This window comes from Orbicella faveolata, unplaced genomic scaffold (genome assembly GCF_042242905.1).
Source record: "Orbicella faveolata isolate gen_17 unplaced genomic scaffold, um_ofav_v1 contig_25, whole genome shotgun sequence".
Taxonomy (NCBI): domain Eukaryota; kingdom Metazoa; phylum Cnidaria; class Anthozoa; order Scleractinia; family Merulinidae; genus Orbicella; species Orbicella faveolata.
Genome location: NW_028301553.1, coordinates 21966271 through 21990823, shown reverse-complemented (window position 1 = coordinate 21990823; position 24553 = coordinate 21966271). Strand labels below are relative to the sequence as shown.

Here is a 24553-nt window from a genome sequence, read left to right as displayed (position 1 = left end):
CGACCATTAAGTACCGTATATGACTCCTTGGGCGTCAAAGGGTTACTATGCAAGCACCGTGCTTGGCCCCTACGAGGAAATGTGCCGTTTTCAGCCGTTTTTTCTGACAAAATTTTCCATTATGGGCGAAAAATCCTAAAATACATGACACTTGCCGGATTTATTTTCCGTATGCGGTCAAACTCAGCTGAAATGGTAGCTGGCGACCAAGAGTCCGTAAACCAATCACAAGGCTAAAAATACATCACCGAGACTTAAGAACTTAGAATAACAGAGATATCTCTTGTTCCTTCAACTCGATCTAATAATTATCCCTTAATGACCACGTTCCTTAGTTTCGCAAAACTCCTGTGAGGCTCTTATTGAATATCATAATTTGAAAAACGATTTCCGACCAGAAGTGCTAAACAATATCCGCCATTGGGGTGCCAAAAGAATTTGTGTTGACATTTCACTTCAGAAAACAAAAAGATCAGCAAATGTGGAAGTTGAAAACTAAAAGAAATTAGCTGTCACTTCATTGCAAAGCATTTTATTTAGCCGCCAACAAAAACGATTATATAACGTACGGATAGTTTGCTTTGTCTGCTTCACTTCCTCAAGGGATATTCTGCTCACGTTTTCAGCGTAATTTACATAATTAGGCACGTAAACACTGTTATTTTCTTGTGGGAACCCAAGTTTGTTCTGACAGCGAAATATACAGCCAAAAAACACCGATAATCTACCTAATTATCCAATTTACATCAGCGTATTGCCCCGGCAATTCGATGAACTGTATGACGAGGCGGAAATTGCGTTGGTCCAGTAGACGAAATGTTTGCCGTGTCGTCAGGGAAGTTGTCAACCTCAAGGCAGCTGTAATAAAAGTCGGCATGTGTTATAGTTATGTTAATTGAAGTTTTATTAAGAGGAAATTTCAGACCATTTCATCCTCGCGCCTTGCTTTGAAAATGAGAAAGTCACTCTTAGAAGAAAAAGTCTTTTGCGCCCAAAACCTCCACAAACAGTGCACAGCCGTTTGGCCGTTAAACAGACGTTCAAGTGTTCTCCTCATACTACTGCCGCACACAATCAGACAGAAAAATACTGCGCGGTTGTTGACGTGTGCAGGGCCGGTCCAGTAACCTAATACTCGCCTGAAAATTAGCGCACCCTATTCAGGAAATTTAGCAAGACATTTTCACAACTTCGCAACAAAATCAAATTCAATACAGACAGCAAGGTAAGAGAATGTATGCAGCAGCTAGGGCCGGACGGATAAACTGTGGGTCATTTTATACGGACCTGGTTGCTGTCAGTCCCATGGCTGCGTTCAGACCTCGACAGAATAATTTTTACCGTCACACCCTCCCACAGTCAATAAGCCCATATTATGATAATAGCTAAGAAGGAAATGAGGAAATGCACTTCTTGAGCGAGGCATCTTTTTGCACAACGTTTATTAAAATAACTTATATACAAAGTGACAAACAGTACTTCATATAATCTTTGATGATCAACCAATCAAACATGGATACAACATTTTTTTACCACCGCGAGCTATAAATATTTTTTGGTGCTTTGAGAGGCGGATGAGTTTCTTGTTGTGTTTGCCTTCGAAAACAAGTGCACCAGAACAGCTGAAGCTAAATGACTCATGCTCAATATTGAATGCACTATCACAAAAGGTTAAACGTAGTTTGTAAACATAAAGATATGATAGTTAATATGAAAAGAAATTGTTTTACACATCTTTCCCCAAATAAATTTTTAAATCTACTTATAGCTGCAGAATTTTTTTGCAACTTCAAAACATAAGATGCACACCATAACTTTTATTTTGTCTATCTGTTCAAAGTTTGGTTTCTTGTCTTGATGCCTCTAATAACTCATCAGAACCTTCTGTAAGAAGCTGCAGTATTTGGCATCTTCATTGCAGTTTCATATCACCTACGTTCTTGGAAGGGATCCTTCTTTGTAAAGCTGTGGGTGTTGCATTGTTGTTAGTCGGGTTTTGTAGCGATGCACGTAGAGGGTTCACTATGTGTCTACGATGACAGTTACTAAGAATTCTTCTCAGAGCATCGCGAAAACATTTGTTTCTATAAAAGTATATTAAAGGATTAATGGCAGAGTTTGCAAAACTAGCTGTAACTGAAGCTATATAACTGAGTCCGTAATTTTTTTGTGGGCTCTTAGCAATGTGATATCCAAATGGCATCCAAAACACTGTGAAGAAACCTATGACAAGCGCAATAGTCTTGGCGAGTCTCTTGTCCTTTTCGTTATTAGCAGATTGGTGATTTTGAAGCTCTCTTTGCCTGACAGAGTTCTGTTTTTGAACAGATATGAAGATTGCTGAATAACAGATAATTACAACTGAATACATAACAATAATCCCGCAAAGAATAAAATGTATGTAGACAAGTTTGTCTTCTACAAATGCGTCCAAGATGGGCACAATCAACGCCAAAAACCAATAAAATATCAGCATGGACTTTAAAAGAGTTGGGGTGACGACCTGTTTATATTTCATAGGTTTTAAGATGACGAAACATCTATCGAAGCTCATCGTCGCCAGAGTTAATAAGGATACTGCACATGACAAATTTCCAATAAAACGAGCGGCGTGTTCAGCTCTCACGTAACATGTGCCGTCAAGTTTACCAACAAAAATCGCAATAGCTAGCGGCTCAGTCAGTACATTGACTATGAGGTCGGCCAAAGCTAAATTCACGATGCAGTAATTTGACACAACTTGTAGCCTTGGTGTAAACAGGACGGTGAGACAGACAAAGATGTTCCCTGAACTTCCAATAACACTTATCAAGCAGTTCACAGCAATAAAGAGTCCTCCATCGAGAGAAGTTAAAGTACATCTGTTTACATCAACTTTTATATCAGAAAACATGATAAATGAGTTAACTCATCAAAATTTATCCACAAAGATGCAAACTTACGCTTATTACCCCAAACAAGATGATACCGTTTGCTATCGCCCATCCAGTTGTGCTATAATTGCTTGTATAAAGCCAGATGCCAGTATTATGGAAAAGATGTTATAAACACACGTCCATATATGGCTGTCACTAAAATTGGCAAATATCGATGTTTAACTTGTCAGCTTGCATGGAGAGCAGATATTGTCTGATGTTATTGCGTACTGTGCTTTTTTATTTACAAGAGATATTATTCGGGTGTGCTAAACTGTTTACAGTGAGAATTCGATTTAACGAACCTCTTTATAACGAAGTCCTCGTTATAACGAACGATATTCTTCGCCCCAGTAATACTAAGATATACGGAAAGAAATCCCGATACAGTATAACGAAACATAGTTACGTTATAGGGAACATATCTTGACCCTTCTTTATATCGAGGTACCACTCTAATTGTTTTATCTCGATCGGAAAATATCCGAAGAGGTTGCAGGAAAATGGGCGTTTACGAGTTTACTTTAATAAGAATTTAAATTCCATGACAACAGTTTCTATATTTATGTACACGGTTCCGTAAGACTATGGTAACGTCGCGGTGTCTGATCTTGAAAAGAAATCTTGGTGATCCTTTCGCGATATATAATACGAACTGATTCCTTTCACGAACTTGCCGGGCCGCTTTGTTCAAAGCCCGATTAAGCTAACCCAGGATTAGCGAGAATTTTGATTTGAGTTTTGTAACTCTTCGGTGAGGTTTTCTGTTTATATAGTTTGTCCTTTGGTGTTCTTTCTGAAGAATCTCAACTTATCAAAAACATAAGCAGTGAAAAGCATTTATATCCAAGAAAAATTAATACTTCGGTTAACTTTTAATCCTGAGTTAATTAAAGTTAACCGACTTTCGAACAACCCGGCCCTGACTATTAAGGTTTGCATATATCGCAGGCAGGGAATATTGCGAGAGATATTGCAAACAACACATCAACAGTGAGTGCAAGTGGTGAACTTCGTCACTGGGTACTGTCGGATCCTACAGATTTCGTTTCATCGAAGTGACAGCGTCCCGGCGGCTATATCGTGTTTCATTGTAAGCTTGCTTTATCTTGCAAAAGAGTAGTAAACGTAAAAAAATATTAACCGAAGAGGAAACATGACGACTAACAGTTCAGAATTTTACCAAAAAAGCAATTCTTCAATACCAACACTTCAATTCTTGTAACCATGTCCCTTCTCGTCCAAAATGTTCTATTTCGCCCTTAGAATGGATTTATTCAATTAACTGGTCTATGTGGTGGCATATTGCAATAAAATGGCAATTAGGGAGGACAACTTCCCAATATCAGCCGCGACAACCTCACTTTAATTGGCCGCATTTTCACGAATCTGAGCAATGCTTAAGTATTCCACTTAGTTAGCAACGCCATAAATGGAGGAAAATCTTTCCTGGACGTCATTTCATTCATAGTAGTATCCATAATTAAATGCTCGATTGTGATTGGTTCTCCGTGCGCCTATTTGTCGTATAATCGGTGCGCAATCACGCGGGTGTCCAATTACAGGCATCCAATCACAACTTTTTGTGATTAGATACCTGTAATTGGACGCTTACATCACTCATACCTGATTGCTTACGCCTTACTGGTCAACACACACTAGTGAACATGTTGGGGAACAACACCCTTTGTGTGTACACACAGGACGTATCTTGGGAGGACATTACGCACGCTGGTACAAAGGAAACGGATTAAGGCTCACAAGTCTGTTGTGGAGAGGATAGATTGAAAGAGTAGTGTGCACTATGCGACATTGGAAATTGAGGTCATTTTGTCCCCGTTTCCTGACGCACGAATCCAAACCAGCTCAATTTCATGCGTCATGTTACGAGGACGTTTTTCTCGCAAAAACGTTGTCACATGAGTAATATTATCGCTGACTAGGAAAGCTAGACAACTGTCGAAAAATAGAATTGAAAAAAAAAGGGCCGTTGGGATTAGAATGATTGAGAAGCACTACCGACAACAATGGCATAGTTAGTAAGCCTTGTCTGGTGTTAGTCAGCACGCATTGCGTACCTATTACTGTTGATGGGCGATTGAACTTGAACAAGGGGTGAAACACAGTCCCACAATACGAGCGATGAAGTGTACGTTTATTTCGCGAAGTTACGGCTGCACAGCAATCATACAATCACACTTTTATAAATACAGTTAGCTAATTTAAAAATATAACAACTCATTACATATATTCACATCGATCTCCAGTGTGTATATAGCTTCTATCAACAAAGATTAAATGTAATCTTTTCTAATTTCTTCATTTAAGCTTGTTAAAGGCAACCATAGGCCCGAAGACTGAACAACCGCCTACAAGAAGCATAAAATTACTTAACTCAATATAAACAGCTTCTTTAAACAGATCAGTGTGAATAACGAACGAGTTTTACTTTATTCAGCTAATACTCGAATTGTCACATTATTCCTCCGCAGCTTTATGGATCCGTAAATTATCATCCTATTACTACTTCTTAATTATTCACAATTGTGAAAGAACGAAAATAATTATGCTGATCACTTAATATTGTTTACATGGCTATAAGCATGGAAATAAGCATGCCTTCAGGAACCTGAACAGAACCCAAACAGACTTGCATCTCTGTCTACTCAATGTACGAAAGACACATCTATTTACTTTGCATGCTAACAGATACTCTGCGAGCAGCTTTCCTAGGTCGGGAACACTTTCCTCGTGCCCGACTAATCTAGGAGAGATCGAAGCGACTCTTCTCGCAGGGTAGCCAAAAGGACAGCGTGCTTATTATATTCTAGTATCAATTTTACTCGCTAAATTATTTGAATGGTCTTACAGCTGTCAATCAAGACAATGCTAATTAATTACATGTCTTTTTTTAATGACATTCATCAATGCAGGCTGGAAATCATATTGTTTTAAACACCTGTGCATGGCTGCTAATTACATACCCACTCAGGTTGAAATGTCACCATGTTACATGTATAAACTTCATCTATATCCAATGAATGAAACTGTATCACATCTCACACACAAGCATGTATTTCACCTAATTCACACAAAAATGCTACTCCTATAAAAAGTCTTCTATGAAAAGCAGAATTGAAAACATCTTTATCTAGTGTAATATCAACATCATTTCAACAAAGTCAGTCATCAGTCATTCCAATTGGAATGAAATGTGTACAACTCTAGAAAAACTCCTTTACACATATCATTCCAAAATTGACCCTTAGGGTTCCACACCTCCCCCCGGAACCTCCCGCTTTTAAGGCTTAGTCCGATGCTCAGTACAAAACTATTAACAACTTTTTTCTTACTTGGAGAAGTAAAACGGTAAGGTTTTACAAAATAACTAGATAGAGCTTTCTATCTCTTGGCCTTAAGTCAAATCAGGGAAGCGGCAGATGAATTCTAACTAATCACCAGAGAATATCACCAAGGGCAAAATTAACAGCATGTGTATGACCCACGGGTGTGCAGGAAGTTCAACTCAAGTCACATGTAATAAATTATATGTCCTACTAATCAACATATCAAAGCAATTATTGTGCCACTGCAAAATTGCGTCATAAATCCACAAACTGTATTAAGTACACGAATCAAATGCTTCATGCAGGGCTCTTAGTAGCAGGAGGCAACAAGCAGATGTTCACCAGAAGTCTGTACTCTTTTCTAATGGATATCTTCCATAGCTGCCTGTTCTATAATATTATTCTCAGCCACATAGGCCCAGTTGCTCAAAGCTGATTAACAAAATGTTTTTCCGTGCTAACATTAAGTAACACAAAATGTAGAGGAATGATTTACTAATAAAATGGAATACTAAGTTATGAGATTTTACATTAATTTCCCTTTGAACAACTTGGCCTCGATCAAGAGCTACTAAGAACCCTACACATCACGATGTAGTGAAAACCTTAACACCACAACTCAAATCCTCCGCCTTCTACCTGCTGTCCTCCTGCAGGCGGAGGTCGCTTCTCAGGCGACATCTCACTGTACTCTGTCCCTGAGTACGGTGGGGGCTGCCTGCCGGGACCAGACGAGTTGTTAAAGGAGACCTCTGCATAGTTCAGTGGTGGTTTCGACTGGTCATCCTATGCAAAATAGAACAAGAGTTTCTATCAAAGGTTTAGCGATTTCTCCACATCGAGATTAAACACCATGAGGTGTAAATTTTGTCATTTCTGACAATCAGTTCTGGTTAATTCGGCTGGTAGTTTCAATTTGCAGAGGAGCAGGTCATTGGTTTAAATCCTAGTCTGAACAACACAAGTCCATAACAAACTCAGATTACAAACCACCCCACTTAGACTGAACAATGTTCCAGTTCTAAAGCCCAACAGTTTACAGATTTAAGAATGCCCTACTCATTATCAAAACTGAATCAAGGACCATGTAAAAAGAATAGCAATAGCAGTTACTGTAACTCGATTATCCTTTACATGAAGGGGAATCTTGTCAAGAACTCACAAAACAACCCAACAAGAGCAAACTCTGAAGTTCAATAAATACTCTTTAATCCTACAGCACAATAATGTTTATCTTTGACCATGGTGACAAGTTGCAGTTATGTACTGTACACTTCAATTGTTTCAGTTACACTGTATATTAGAATTTGTATGAAAGGCATATCTCCTCTTTACACTGTGGGTCAATAAAGCATTCCTTGTTCATTGAATGACAAAAAAGACCATGATGGCAACTTGCCATGAGCAGAGTCTCTTAGCACTAACTGGTTGGCAGATTGGCATGCACGAGTTCAATTTTATGGAAATTATGATTAGACACCACTCTCACTTTCTGGAACTGCTACTACATGTATTTTTCTATTCACCTTGGGATTTCAATATTTCCAGGGCCTTATCATGTAAAGGAATGTTGCTTAAACCAAAGCAACTTTCCTTTCCTTTTGATCTGTCAACACGAACTTGACATATCAGTTAAAACAAGGCACTACTGCAGTAAATCTGCATTCAGAACACAAGCAATCATTGAAATGTTTCCACAAACTAATAAACTATGAGTCATATTTTTTCTTTTCTTTTCCAAATGGTATGCTCTCTCTATGCTTCCTTGTGTCACTAAAAAAACAACTTCTGATTGGTGATGCCAATGAATGTTGGATTATTTGGTTTCTGATAAAGGGAATTGGAATCGTAATTGGCTACGCCACTAGAAAGGAATGAAGTTTAGGCTAAGGCAGACATTATCCCAGAGAATGTTGCAAGATGAGGACCCCAATAATGGCAGCAACATGATGGCAAACATGAATTTAGCGTACATTCTACAAGATCAGTCACATTTTCTGTCTACCATACCTGTCTCCTTGCTGCAGTAACTGGAGCATACTGTCTGGCTTCAACATATGCTGGGCTGGCTGTACCAAGCCCTGAAGGGGGTGGCTGCCTGTTCCTACAAGAATTTAGAAATTGTTACTCTATGAATGAGAGACCAAGAGGTCCAGCAGAGTAGTGCTTCCATTGGACAGACTGCTTGAGTCTCACAGAGCATATTGGTACTTGTACAAAATGAATGCATTTGCCACGTTATCCCAACAAGAGTAAAAAGGCTCTCCACCCAAGTTAATAATGCAACATGGCTATGCTCAACACTATCAATTGTTGGGAGATTGTTAATCTATTGCCAATCATTTGCATTAAATAGTTAAAAAAGAGTTAATTACGGTAGAATTTCTTTCTCTGTTGAGACTAGTGATACATGTGAATAGTTATGTCTCAGGACTATGCCGTAGGCACAATACAAAAACTTTAACAACATTAGCATGAACAATTTAAATGTACATGTACCATGTATGTTACACATGGTTGTACAGTGTGTGCATGCACATCTGGTGTAAATAATGGAAACATGTTTCTGAATATGACAAAGAAGTACAGTTAAACAAACTACAGTGTTTATGTACCTACAGTTATAAGACAGGTTACAACGGGTACAAAACCTGACAGTGCAACAGAAGATAAAAACAGAGTGAACTTACATGCGATAACCATCAGCTTCACTGTACGACTTCCCACCTTGAATAGATCAAAATCAAAAACCTTTTAGTCATGATATGGAGTGAATGGCATCAAATCAAATCAAATCAAATCAGCATCAAAACCCCCCTCAAAAAAACCTTATCAAAAATAGTTAAGTGATAATTAAAATTTCCCAATGTAAGAGCTACTGATGGAAGTACATTGCCTACCTTTAGAGGCACCCTTATTATTCGACCTCCTTTTGCAAATGCAGCACACAAGGATAATGATGGCAACAATGATGAAAAATGCAATGCATCCTCCAATGATACCCCACAATGCACCCTCTGAGAGGCCTGATCCACGAGCACCAGTAGAAGGAGCTTCTTTTTTATCCTCAGTTGTTGTTTCTGTAGATTCAGTGGTTGGAGAAGTCGCTGCAGGACAAAATTGAAAGCATTGAAGTTTTCCTAACAAAACATCCATGTAGATGTGACTACATTGTATTTCCAGCATTAGACTGTCCTTGTCTGTGACTTCGCTTTGGCAAGTGTACAGAAAATGCCAGCATTTAAACCACTAGGCTACACAATATAACAGATACATCAGTGTAACTAATGACCTGAACTAGAGGGTAAAAAACCAAAATGTCACTAAAGAGTATGATAAGTTATTATAATTTATTCAATTTTCACTGCGATTATATAACAAAAGAATCAAATTATAAACAATAATTATTACAAAATAATAATAATAATTGTAATAACCACATTGATAAAAACTATAACAAAATTCTCAAACATGATCGGCCATCAGCAGCCCAATTTGAGCATTAATTGGACAGTGTACGTGTCATGCTTGTAATTGGACAGTACGCATCATTTTGTACGCGCTGTTGCGGCACACTTTGTTGAGTAAACTGCTGTGTTTTTCAGCATTCATAACGATGTTTAATCGTTCAGTGCTAAATCGACATTTTGTTTGTTTCTCGAATTTTGTCATAGTTTTGATGAATTGGTAACAGAGCTTCGCGTCATCCAATTCAGTCTGTAATCATACACGTGATTAACAAATTGGACTCCTGCTTAGTGGTCGTCCGATTTTGTTAATCACTCATATGATTACAGACCGATTTGGACTCCACTCAGTCCTATTACCATTATTAATAAAAAATCTTAGTACATAACAAGGCAGTGAGGAAGACTAGAAGGAAACTGACGAATCATATGTGCTAGTCAATCCATTATGAAAATAAAATGTATGATTATATAAAAGCTTAATCATTAAACAAGCAATTTATTAACTATCTACTAACTACCTAACTAACTAGCTAATTAACAATCTAACTACCTAACTGGCTAAGAAACATCCTTACTAACTAACTGCCGATGTTAGCCCAGGTGGTATAGGGGCACTCAGGATCAAAAACCTTATCTTTATAAAAAATAGTACATAATCTCTTAAAAGAAGAAAGACTAGAGTTGGCAGTCCTCAATTCATCGGGCAAATTGTTCCATAAATACAGAATCCTGTTAAAAAAAGTTCCCTTAAAACGTTCCGTCCTTACTCTATTAATTTTCAGTTCACTACTAGAGTGTGATCTTAATCTCTCAAAACAAAATTGAAAACACGAATTTCATGAAGAGTTAAAATGCCTGTTCTTCATTTTATAAAAGGTTGAGAGGTCCTTGACTTCTATGCGGTAAATAATAATTACAATAATAATTATTATTATTATGATAATGTACAACTTTGGAAAATTGAAGTTTGAAGTGTCAATGTTAAGTGAAAAACTATGTCAAGGAGAAACTATTGTGAGTCTAGGGCAGTTTGCCATAATTAACAAGAAGATCTGTTAGATCTTATAACCGCGCTTTTAAAATTTAACTGTTTTGGTAGCGCTACAGTTGCAATACAATACACATTCCAAAGCAGTCCTTGATGATTCTTTTCTTACTGTAGACATCACATCACTTGATCAACACAAATTCTATTATTGCACTATCAGTCGTAGCCGTTGTCTCCCATGACGCAATGGTCTTAATTTGGAAATTTCCTCGGGATATGTATGGGCATGAAGATACGAACACTAAACTCTATCCCGACTGTCGATTGAAAACGTGACAGAAAATTGGCGTTACTTTCGATTCTCACCAAATTTGGACAGTGGGATGATCTCATCATTAGCCAATTACAGGCTATTTTTCAGCTCTTTTCGTCATATCCCACCTCGGGAGAATTTTGTCACGTTAGCTAATTTAGTATGCGAGCCACCGTAATGGCGGTCGCCGTCGACGAAATGTTTACTTGCTCAAAATTGGGGCAAAATCTTTCGGAGGTGGAAGTCAGGACATTTGTAAGGATACAGAAAGTAATTGGGGACCAGTTGCTGGCTTCTAAGGGTGAATTTATCCGGAAGTAAGCTGTATTTTCGTTTTCGTGCCGAAAGCCATGCCGTGAAATATTATCGGCTTGTTTTGCTCTCCTGTTCTGTTTTTTCTCTTGGTCTTTTATGTAGCCCGCCGAGGCCATTCTTTCGTCTAAATCTGTTGAAAAAAGTTCGAAAAAGATATTCCCATTCAAGTTTAAGCTCTCAGGCGATAATTCTGGAGTTTTTTGGCCGAAACGTCGCCTTTGTTATGTTCGTGTTTCTCGGTTGCTATGGGCGACCGTGGCTTCCCTTGTTAGCTCAAGTCTGGGAAGTGAGGTCACAAAAAAAAATTCGAATTAATTCTGGTTTTGTTCAATTTCGCTGAAATTTTAACACGATAAAGCTGGATTGTTAAGGAACAGATTTACCGTCTGCCGATGTGTGGTAGCTATTAACGCTAAAGTGATATATCGCTTCGAAGTCAGGGTTTTGAAGAGATTTTTTTTGCAACGTGTGGGTTCGGCGTGATTTTGTGATCGGAGGTTTTTGTTGACCCCGAAGGAAAAAATATCCGGAAAAGGTCATTTCATCGACGATTCAAACGAATATAAATATGTATATGTTCCGAGCTAAATTTCTGGTGAAAAAATATGTTTTTTGACGAGCGATAGGTTTTTAATTTTTTCCCGCGAAAGTCAGGACCTGAGATGAGTTAAATTAACAACAGCTTTCTTTCTTGAAACTCACGATTAAATTTTTAAATTGTATTTTCCCTTGAGAAAAGGGCTAGCAAAGAAGTCACACGAGTCACATAATTCAAGAGTTGTGTTATCGACGGCTATCTTTAGTATGGTGGTTATTTCCCTACCAATGACATAATCCTTGCGTGTTCTGACAAGTTCTTTGCTTGGCTTGCAAATATTTAATTTTCCTTCCGATTTATGACCTTGCTGTGATGAAACAGCCAAAGAATTTCCATCATTTGCTTAACACCACGAGAAATACTTGCAAAATTGCAAATAAATTAATGACCATCGCTTCTGGCGAAATAAACTTGCAAAGTAAACACGATCTTATTTGTCACCTATCGAAAGTGAAAGCTGCAACTTCAACGCATTCCATGGCTGACGTAATACCTTTTTTAGCGTATTTATTATTCCGTTTGAATCCAACGGTTCGATAAAACCAAAAGAAGATATATATTATCCACAACAAAGAATACAATATCCGTAAAATTGTCCGTGTATTAATGTTTTAACAGCTTTTACCGAATAAACATCACCCGTTGCGTGACTCAAAATTTGGCCGAGAGGAAGTTTGGGTCTGGTCACAGACAAAAAAAAAATTTAAAAAAATAATAAACCAAGGGTAGATTATGAACCGCGCTCGGCCCATGGCCGCGCGGTTAAAAATAATAAATAACAAATGGGGCAACCATGTGCTGACACACAGGAAATTCCATTTTCAATCCAATTTTGTCATCAATGAAAATAATACAGTACCTTTCCTTCATTTCCGATATTAAATTTCTTTGATCATATTTCCACAAATAGGTGAGTCTTTGTTTATAATATTTCTCTCCGATCAAGCTACAAAAATTTCAACTTTAAATATTGACAGGGAGTGGCTGGTATGATTAACTGTCACTGGAAATTTGCAAAAAATAAAATTGCAAAGAATTTACATGCATGGACTTGTTAGCAATCTTGTCCTTCAATATTGCATAACAAGATTTACATGTAAAAGTTTTAAGAGGTCTTTAAACATTTGGCATCAATGCAAATATACCGGTACGTGTACATATAAAGAAACATGAAGCCTTCTACATGTATACACAATATCCTGTACTAATAAGGCCAAATGTTAGAACTGACATTGGCAAAAGTGTGCTTAAAAACACATAATCATTTGCTGCATCAGTAGAGATTCAAGCTATAACATCTACTAGGCAAAGTGGCATTGGACTTACTTGGATTCACATCAAGTTGACGGTCAACCGTATATGGACCAAGTTTTTCATCGTTCATTTCATCCCTCAGTGGCTTCAAAGGGTCATTGACTGTTGGTCCAAATGCAAGTTCAACAATAGCATATACACTTCCATCCCTATAATATACAAACAATAACTTAATATCAGTTAATCACACGTTCACATAATATGTACACATGTTCATGAACCCAAGGAATTATCTGCTGGACATGTACAATAACAGCGCGCTTACAAGTACATGTACAGTGCAGCTCAGATATAAGCGAACTACGCATACGCGTATCATACGAGCGTATTTTGCGTATACGCGTATGTCAATACGCGCACATATACGCGTATATACGCGCATATATACGCGTATATACGCGCGTATATGTCTCTTTGTTATGCATTCCCACAAGTTTCTTTATGTGAAGCATTGTTAGTCAAACAAAGGACATTATATTTCTTGAGAATGAAAATGGCTTCAAAGCGAAATTTGCATATTGTTAAAACGTCATGCCGATCAATAAAAGCTATCATATTTCGATCACTTCGCAAATTCACCGACAAACTACCGTTTATCAACACTTGATCTTAAGCTACTAAAAATGGGAAGAAAATTGATACAGTCGCTTGAACTCCCTATTTTAACACGTGAACTTTATGTTCTTACAAGTAAAGATCTGTGTTTCGGCACGTATCGGCAAGTCGTTTGCGAAATGTTTATTGTCTGAATTAGCGTTCTGAAGATCCTAGTCAAAAAAATGATATCTCCGGTTATATTTGACACAGATCATGCATTCAAATGGTAAAATACTCTTTCCTTGACGAAAAAATTGTTTATCAAAGTTTCTATGGTGCGCCGCTCACGTTTAGTTATTTTTTCTTCAAGGAAAAGTTGTGTGTTTCGGCATGCGTCGGCAAGTTGTTTGCGAAGCGTTTATTGTCTGAAGATCCTCGTTGAAAAAATGATATCTCCGGTTTCATTTGACACAAATCGTTCATTCAAACGGTGAAATGCTCTTCCCTTTACCAAAGAATTGTTTATCAAGGTTTCTATGGCACGCTGCTCAAGTTTAGTTATTTTTACGTCGGGAAAAGGTTCTGTGTTTTCGGCAGGCGTCGTCAGGTCGTTTCCGAGATGTTTATTGTCTGAAGCGTTCCGAAGACATTGTCGAAAAAATGATATCTCCGGTTATATTTGACACAAACCGTTCATTCAAACAGTAAAATGCTCTTTCTTTAGCCAAACAATTGTTTGTCAAAGTTTCTATGGGGCGCTGCTCACATTTAATTATATTTTTCTTCAAGGAAAAGTTCTGTGTTTAGCCATGCGTCGGCAAGTCGCTTGCGAGATGTTTATTGTTTGAAGCTTTCCGAAGACGTTGTCGAAAAAAATGATATCTCCGGTTATATTTGACACAAATCGTTCATTCAAACGGTAAAATGCACTTTCTTTAGCCAAAGAATTATTTATCAAAGTTTCTATGGCGCGCTGCTCACGTTTAATTATATTTTTCTTCAAGGAAAAGTTCTGTGTTTCGGCATTCGTCGGCAAGTCGATTGCGAGATGGTCATTGTCTGAAGCGTTGCGAAGACGTTGTCGAAAAAATGATATCTCCGGTTCTATTTGACACAAATCGTTCATTCAAGTCGCTTGCTTGGACCGTGTTCACACTTTGTTTCGAGAAGATGTTATCTTTCGGTTGTGATGTTTGCTCCATGAAGATGGGATTGTTGAAGCGTGTATCCCCGGTTCTATTTGACAAAAAAAAAATAGTAAATTTTTGATTTAACGGCAAAATACTCTCTCTTCTAATCAATATTCAGTCAGTTAATTTTCAGTCAAGTGCCCAATTGCAAAATGTTAGTTTCAGCTAACATTTTGCTTAGTCTGTAGGCATACGCGCGTATACTGTATACGCGTATTCAAAATAAAGAAAACTCTTTCTCGCTCTGTGGCAAGCTGTCAAGCCATTGAAAACAACAATGACCTGATAAGAAAAGAAGAAAGAATAGGTTAGCTCATACATACTAATCAGGCATACGCGTATATGCTGTATACGCGTATGTGCGTATATGCATACGCGTATGTGCGTATATGCATACGCGTATATGCATACGCGTATACGCGTATTGGGCTGACGCGCATTACGCGTATATTTTGGTTCGGATATATCTGAGCTGCACTGTATAGGAGAATCTTTGTTTACAATATTTGCCTCATTACCATAAGTGATACAGTTTCTGATGGAGCTACAAAGAGATTAATACTGAATATTGAAAGGGCACAGGACGATTAACTGTCCCAATGAATTTCAGCGCGATGTATTGAATACTTTTTGTGAGACGAGGGTTTAAAAGCTCAAAATTTTACAAAGAATGTATGAGCTCATTAGCGCTTTTGCCACACAGAAATTTTGATGTTTTTGAAAGCCAATTTCTCCTTGAATATTATACCCAAAGAGCCAATGTCACCACTTACTAAGTTTCACAGGCTCTTTACATTTTTCTAGTAAAATCATGCCTAGCATGATGCCTTCTACGTGCAAAGTGGTATGTTAATAAGGAAAAATGTAAACAATGACGTCAGCAAAGATTCGCTTATAACTTGGTACAGCTAAGTTGAAATTCTCAATAAACCAATTAGCCTGGCCTGGTTGTCACAAAGGTTTTCAGTACAGTGTAGGCAGTGTTATTACTGGACGTGGCAACCATCACTTTCTTAAGAACCAGACAAATAGTCAAGTACACGTGGAGTGGTTGCAGGCCAGGATCATGAAGTACAGAGCTAGATGGTGATTTTTGCCTGACTACATTTTAAAGCTCAGAAAAGCTACATGTAATAATAAAATGCAATTTTGCATTTTGTTAAAAAGTCGTTTACACATTTTCTTATACAATTTTTCTGTTAATGGGTGCAATTACCTGAATTCTTCAACATCAACTCTGTGTAGTTGCTTTCCAGGATTGTCAGCATAAGCACCCCAAATCTAAGGACAACAAACACAAGGGAAACCTTTTAACACAATAAAATTCAAGGAAAAAATTGATGCTGCCCTTATGAAGGACTTCACGTAGCCTAATTTGCAAAAAAAAGTCTGCAATCAGATATTCCTTTGTTTAAAGAGGCATAAACAAGACAAAAAAGACCAAAACAAAGTAGAATTGACCCTTGCACCTTGTTTGTATACATGTAAAGACTGCTGATAACTGCAATAGCAGCTCTATAAATTGTAATTATGGAACAAGTTTTCGTAGTGAGATCTTGGCCATACATGAACACGTATGTACAGAAAAGAAACTCAGCAGATTAGGCCTCTTCATTCCACTGAGTCTAACATACAATACTCTTCTCATATGAAAAAGCCTTAAGACTTGTAATTGCCACTAAAAAAATCTTGGTCTTAATGTACTTTTCAGGCTTCCTGTGAGTGGCCCTTTGGAAAAAACAGATATTATTAGCAAACATGGATAAACAAATGCTTGTGAAACTTAAGGCCACCTTTCACTGGGGCATTCATAAGCATATTTAAGCACATGAGGACACCTGAACATAAGCATAATGACATAGAACTGTATGCAAGAGCAGAATAAACAGGATTCTCAATACCAGCTGGTTCTCATCAAATAAACTGAAGTTTGCAGAAGTCCAGGTCAAAGACAGTCATGGTATGCTTGGTTGACCACTGTGTGCTTATGCTAACCTTACAGTATACTGTTACTGGTGGCTATGCCTTGTACGTAGATTCTATCCTCACAAACACAACTGAAATTCTACAATTTTTTGTGCCAGTTACAAATTTACCAATTTTCTGATTTTTCTTTTCGCATTTACTGCCTCGACAAAATTTACATTCTTTCCATTTCTTTATGATCTATGTTAAGTCCACCATATGGCTGGCTTGTGGATTTTACAAAATTTGCTCTTTTTGGCTAACTTGATGATTTTGCAGCACATCATTTGTATTTTTCACAACTAGGTTCAATCCTGGACATTACTCCAATTACTTATGGAAATGCTCACACTTGTGCTTATGTGCTATTCTCCTGTGTTTAATTTCCAGGTGGCCTGATCAGTATCTTTGGATGATTACAACTTTAATAGATCTCAGAGAAACTAAATATCCCCAGTAACTTCACAACAAAAAAGAATTTGGGGTTTCCTTTTTCTGCCACTAAAAAAGGCCTAACCATGTTATTTACTAAATATCTCCAAGTTTAGTTTGACTCACAAACCTAGTGTGTACACCAGAACCTTCAAGGCACATACATGTACATTTGGTCCCAATCATTAAACGCATGTTTAAAATAACTTACTGCTGACAACAATGATGATTCTAAATCCTTGAACTCCTTTGATACTTCATTTGCAAAGGGATCCTTGTAGGTCAAATCTCGTATTCTAATTCCAACTCTCTCAGTTTTGCAGTCAGTGCCTTTTAAATAATACACAAACATACATCAACAAGTAGAATACAAGAAAGTGATGTACATCTGCTGTAAACCAGGGCTGTGATTAGGGATCAGGAATGCAACAACTGTAGCTGTATGAGTTTGAGCCCTGCCTAATTTGATTACAAAAAAAAGGACCAAAACAAATTGGACTGTGAAAAGTACTAACAAAAACCAAGAATTAAAAACCAAAGAAATAAATTATTACATTTTAAATAAAAATAATTTTAACTTTCATTTAAGGTGGTTCCACAGGGTAATCATTTATGGCGTTGCATGTGCAAGTGTTATGTTTTGTATACTGTTTTTGCATTTGTTTTTACACCCAGTCCTCTCAAACGTATTACATGTAACAGGCAATGATTAAATAGTGTTTTACTACCATTTCTGTTAAAATTTTGGGTTTGAGTCTTGAATTATAAATGCCCAAACAAATGTGTTTTTTACTTTTTTATGGCTTTATTTGTGATTTTCTTGAGTTTCCTTCTGTGAAATCTTCCAAAATTTTCACAGCACATCGCAACCTGCGGGGTATGAATTTTAAACAAGGAAAGAAAAGTAAGGTTTGTACAGGCAGTTTTTTCCATTTTGGCAAATTTATGTATTTTACCGCTATGAAAATACTGGTCAGATAGATATCCCTGAAAAACAGCTCCAACTGAAGTAAAATATTTACTACCAGTCTGCCAAATTTTAGCAAATTTCACTGAAGGAAATGCGAGAAAATTCACGGTCATTTTTACTTTTTGTGCTCATGTTGTCGTCATAAAATATAAAAAAACACTGACGTTTTTGTTCAAGCATGCGCAGATTACTCGAGCTTTTGTCTTCAGTGCGCATGCGATCATAAAACTATAGAGAGCCACCTAATAAGGATGTGGTCTAGGAAAAATTACATGCAGCCAAAAGATTCCTACCATGAAATCCTGAGTGCCCAAGACTTAAAATCTTATATGAAAAAAGTAAGTTTTTCTAGTTACCCAAAGGCAAAAGTTCAGTTAGTCTAAGGCCTACAAGGCCTTGGACAACCTGAACATTAAGCATCAATCCATTAGTCAGAATGGTAAGCAATCAATGTTTTCTCAGATGAATTAGGTTTCCTGTTTTCAATGTGAAATAAATTCATGAGATTTATGGCAAAGCTTCTTTCATGTCAGCTACACATAAGATCAATTGATTTACACTAGAAACCAACACTCAGGTAACTAGTCAGGAGCTCACCCTGGTACAGCAGCACCTGCTCATGGTATGATTACCTCATAAAACAAAGTGATAAATTTATTCACAAACTGAAAAGTACATATAACAACATTGGCTGTAGAGTTACTAGTGAGGGGCAGTCTGTGTTTTATATTGACAAATTAAGAATTTGTATGGACTGGCTATTAAAAACAAAGAAGAAATATTAGTTGATAATGTCTGGTAGCTCTTGCTGTTCTAGTTCCTACCCCGTCATTATGCTCAGTCTGTTAGTTTTATGTAATAAGAATATTTTCCAACCAAATGAAAAGGATTAACTCAAAACAGTAATCATTGAAAGTACATGTACATGAAAATAATACTATTTACATGACTGCCTCAAGCACTGAAACTAATTTTATAATACTTACATCTTATGTTAACTATACCAATGGCAGTAACATTATCACCAAAACCATTACTCGCTGTACATATGTATGATCCTGCATCCTTCTTCTGCACATTAACAAGATGAAGCACATAACCAGAGGCATTGAACTGGCTTGCTGGGATGCCAGCTTTTGTCCAGGTGATCTTTGGATGTGGATCCCCAGATGCATTGCATTTCAGTGTGTGGTTCTGTACAGAGCTTGAACTCAGAGTAAGTTGATCTTCACGTTCTGGGGGAACAGTTATTTTTGGAGGCACTAGGAAATAAACACATACATGTATGCATGTTAGGAAGAAGAAAAGTTAATAAGTCATAAATAAGAAAACACGTTATAAGAATGTACACACTAAAAGCTGTATTTCTACAACTCTATTCTTGCAAACACAGATCATGACTGGAAAGCTATGAAAACAAATATCAAGGCTTGGGTTTCAACAGAATTTCTCTTGTTTCTACAACTATAATAGAAAGAAATGTGAAAGTTGTTCACAAAAATAACACCTGTTTTCTAATTATATGACTAGGAAAATTATGTCATATGAAGTGATTGGCTGAAAACAAGCAAACTGATTGTTAATTTTAATGAGCAACCAGTGATTCAAGAGGGCAACCAAATTTACAGGTTTTGATGTCCAGCATTTGAAATAGGGACTCTTAATTTCAAGCACTGTGTAATAAATGAACAATCATATGAAAGCTTGTGAAACTACTACTACAGTTACATGTACATATTGAAAATTCTTTCAGAGTTTACACAAACCAACTCTGCTTTTGGCTCAGTAATACCCATCGTTGGGAAAAAATTCAAGGACTTTTCAAGGATTTAGAAGGGATTTCAAGGTCTTTTCAAGGATGGATGGTGCCCAAGGACTTTTCAAAGACTCTACCCAAACTTCAAAGACTTTGCAAACCCTGTAAGAATAAGATGACCAAGAAAAAATATGTTCTTTTCTAGTTAGGACATCCTGATAAAATGTTTCACTTTCCATTGGCTGTGTTTAATATAACTGTGCCTATACATGCATCTTCAAGTTATGTTAAGTGACTCTGACATTGAAATTAGCCATCATCACAATGTCATCAAACACCTTTAAGGCTTCTAGAGTGAGAGTACTCCGAAGCAAAATGGCAATCACAAGGCTCACTTGAAATTATTTCTTTGTTAATATTATTGTCAATACAGTGAAAGTTCTTGTAAGCAGACAGCCTTTGGACGCAAAGTGTCGATTACTGGAGCTGGTCGCTTACGAAAATGGTTCTTGTAAGCGGCCATAAAGGCGTAAGAGATAGATGGCTGGGTTGACCAGCTAACAATAAACACTAAGAATGCAAAAAAATGCCACCACCTGACACTTGAGAACAGAAAATTTCCAGATCAACAGCCCATAGTTAATAGAGGAAATGGTTAGGAAACCTGGTAGTTCTTTGTTGTGTTTTTGTTTGCTATTTTGGTGGTTGACCCTGCACAAAACCTGGCAAAATACAAAAGGTGGTTATGTATGCTCATACAACTAACCAATACAAGCATTATGTAATCCATGTAGAGTCAATGAGCATAAAACAAGAGGTGCAGGGCCAAGGACCGTCCAACATAAATCTAAGCCTGTTTGTTTGCTTCTTTGATGTTTACCGGGCTTCTTAACCATTTCTCTCTATTGACTATGAACAGCCTATCTATTCTCTTCTGCAGCCACTTGGGCTGGAGTCCCCCAAAGCTTATCCTAAATATTATTATTACGACTGCCATATATACACCTGTATATTCAGTAGGTTTGCTGATTTTGGAAAACCCTTCCTAATTACTATAACAATATATTTAACAGTCATCCAAAGCAATTTGCTTTGACAAACAGTATGCACCCCCATGACTTTTTTAACCTCAGGCTAAACTCTATTTACATGAGTAGGCCATTAATGTTCATACCCTTCAACAAAATAGATAAACGAAAAATAAAAATAAATCCCTAAAATCTGGTTGACACGAGTGTCTTAGAAGCAGTTTTGACGACAGTATTAAACAGGATTAACTTTATTTCGAAACAAGGTGTAGCCGAAACCCTCATTGTTGTTTTCGTTTTTTTATAAAACAAAGGATATTCAAATTAGTCCCAACCGTATGCGCATTCAAAAGATACTGTACGTATCCTAATGAAATGAGCATCAACGAGAGTGATCGTTCAGACTGGCATTAGTTTCTATGTTTAAAACGTAAGAAGCTTCTAGTAAGCTTATTTAGTAGAACTTCGCCGATACAAATGTCGTGAACTGTAAGTGAGCCGTATACAACGCAAAGATGTCACAATACCGATATTTGTGGGAGTAAATTTTATGCAAATCACGCTACACGTATATGACTCATCATCGTTGCTTCGAAACTACGATCTTTAGAAGAAGACGTTATACCAAGACTTATACTTCAAAAGCATTCGCAACGGATATAATTATCTGAATAAGACACATTAGTAATAAACCAAATAACAACACAAAAAAACTCTACCTGAAGCAAAATGTAGAGTGAACTTTCATACACAGCAAACGACAATATCGTTTTTCAAACGGTAAAGTATCATACGAATATTTTCCTTTTGAGTCATCCAAAGCGAAACGATTTATCGCGATAAACAACCTTTTGTTAAACGCTACAAGATCACAAGAATTTCATTCAATAGTATCCCACCAATCGCAAACGCAATTTAAATTCTTCAAATAACTAAATTTGGGTGTTCATCGCGTTTGAAAATCATCAGGAATTATAATTTTGAAATATGCGAAGATCCTTCTCCTTCGAGGCCAGTGCCGCTTTAGCTGATCGGGAATGACAATACAACGGATGCATTTTAAGGTTTAATATTTTAGTAACGTGTACATCAACAGTAAAGTGAACCTCGAACCTACATTTTCAAGAAAAAGGTGTACACAGGAAAGAGATGAAATGGTGCACGTCAATAACATTGCCACCGATCACGACTGATATTTCAGGAAAAAGGAAGCTTATGTTGGAATACTCGTTGCTCATAAATCAGTCTTTCGCTGTATGCTACACACATATAACCTACTTGTGGTTCACGATTAGTTCTTAGTCTCATTGGTATCACAGATACTAAAAAAGTAAACAACTGAACTCTAGCTAAACGGCAAACGCAACAAACACATTCCACTGCCGATAACTCTTTAAGTCTGACTTACCTTTCACTTTAACAGTTACTTGGAACACTTTCTGTTTAGGAACACCCGCACTGGTCCTGTAATTTATCTCGAGTGTATAAACGTATTCGTCATTTACTTCGACGTTAAAAATCTGCAGCTCTTGATCGAGACGTGCTTTATACTTTGTGAAATCTGCAAATTGTGGGCTCGAAGTGAACGAACCACTGCCTGTTCGTGATGCTATTAGCTCTCCCTGAGTTTCGCCAGGTCTCTGTCTCTTAAAAAAGACGGTGTCGATGGTTTCGCTATTATCACTCTGGCATGTTTCCCATTTCAGAGATACTGTCTTGCTGTTGACTCCTAGCACCACGTTTTTGGGATTTTCAGGTTCAACTGCACATGAGATCGCCGATTCTGAAATCACATCATACAGAAATTGCTAGCCAGAGGAATTTTCGATCGAGATTTCATTCGTATTCCCCTAACTTACCAGATAGCCGTAGTACTCCAAAAAGCCAAATTATGGCCAACAAACATCGAGAAAGATGAAGGAAAAAAGCATCCATTTTCTTAAACGAAACTTTAAACTGCAATAGGTCTTCCTTTAGATGACAAACTCAAGAAAGGTTGTTCGTTATGTTTGATGAATGATGAATGATGTCATAGGGACGCCAAGCTCAAGCCAAGGACACGCCAAGCCAATCTCGTTCCCAGAGCCCACCTTGTCTTGCGGAAACGAAGGGAAAGGTCCGCACTGCGTACTTGTGTGTGCGTAAACTTCCTAAACGTTGTTAAGGTCGCTCCCTCGCCTAGAGTACCGTAATTACTAACACCCTCCCTATAGAGCGCGAGTTACAAAAGGAAACTTGGTTAATTTCTCTTAAAGTTTCCCCTGTATAGATTTACCAGTATGGGTACTGTTAAAATAACGCTTATGTTTTGGTTGTCAATTTTTGGATTAAGGCCGTTACCATGGCAACATCTCATCTAATGACAGGCAGATGTATTCCTCATTTTGACCTAAACTCCTTAATATTTATACTTTCCTTTGGTGAATTTTTTTCATACTTCGCCACATCATGGAAATAACATTTAGATTTGGTAAAAAGTCAAGGTTGTTCAGACGGTTTTTCCAATATTCTGTAATTTGTCATTATTCTAAATATATTAGGTTAACTCTGACAGATTTTAACAAAAATAGGGTATTTTATAGGAATTGTATGTGGTTAGAACTGAGCCAAATTAGAAAAAAATTCACCGAAGGGAACGCGAGAAAATTAGCATTTATTTGGTCACGCTGACGTCACAAAACTCAGGAAAACACGCTTGGTTATTTATTTAAGCGCGCGCTCATGTGACGCTATGTATCGCGTGCGAGAAAGCAAGTTAACAAATTGACGTCAGTTTTTTATGAGTCTGTCCTCTTATTGATGATAAATTGAGTCATAACATTGTCAAAGTGGCTGTGGAACCACAAGCCGCAGGTGAGTGGTTCCGCAGTAAACTTTGACAATGTTACGACGAAATTTATCATCAATAAGAAGACAGACGCATAAAAGAACTGATGTCAGTTTGTTTTTTTACAATAGCAAGACTCCAAAATGGTCAAATGCCGGGAATAAATGAGGGGAAAAGACGCCGTAAACTTGCCGTTAACAAAAATAAGTCAAAATGACGTGAACATTGTCAGTAGCTCTTCCCGCTTTTTGATTGGCTACTTTAAAAAGTTCATAAAATCTTATTGGTTGAAAAGTTGACAGTTTGCAGCTGAAAGCTGAACTTGAAAGCTTGCATAAATTAAAATTTTATCCGTCCGTACTCTTATTGATGATAAAAATGAGCCAATCAGCGCACGAGAAATTACACCGTTTTATGTAAAAAGTAAATTATAGCTCTTTTACCGGTTATTTATAGGGCTTTTTTCTCATATTATTTTGGCCTAGGATTAAACACATGTTTGAACAGAGTTTGAAACTATTGCCACTTATTTTGAAACGACTGCACTTATTTTTAAGGTGGCTTACTACACTTTTTCTGAGACTTCAT

The 24553-nt window shown here is 37.3% G+C and overlaps 2 protein-coding genes across 2 annotated transcripts; both read right to left on the bottom strand.

Moving 5' to 3' along the window:
* Nucleotides 1–1425: 1425 nt before the first annotated feature.
* Nucleotides 1426–3054, bottom strand: LOC110043300 (adenosine receptor A2b-like). Its single transcript, XM_089294364.1, has one exon. The coding sequence runs from the start codon at nucleotides 2891–2893 to the stop codon at nucleotides 1913–1915; it is 981 nt and encodes a 326-aa protein (XP_089150490.1). The 5' UTR covers nucleotides 2894–3054; the 3' UTR covers nucleotides 1426–1912.
* Nucleotides 3055–5053: 1999 nt separating this feature from the next.
* LOC149109463 (uncharacterized) lies at nucleotides 5054–23151 on the bottom strand. The gene is made up of 10 exons (XM_089294329.1): nucleotides 22998–23151; nucleotides 22547–22921; nucleotides 19341–19616; nucleotides 17596–17714; nucleotides 16204–16268; nucleotides 13273–13409; nucleotides 9163–9369; nucleotides 8953–8989; nucleotides 8273–8366; nucleotides 5054–7048 (listed from the first exon to the last, which is right to left on the bottom strand). The coding sequence occupies exons 1-10, from the start codon at nucleotides 23071–23073 to the stop codon at nucleotides 6869–6871; spliced, it is 1566 nt and encodes a 521-aa protein (XP_089150455.1). The 5' UTR covers nucleotides 23074–23151; the 3' UTR covers nucleotides 5054–6868.
* Nucleotides 23152–24553: the final 1402 nt, after the last annotated feature.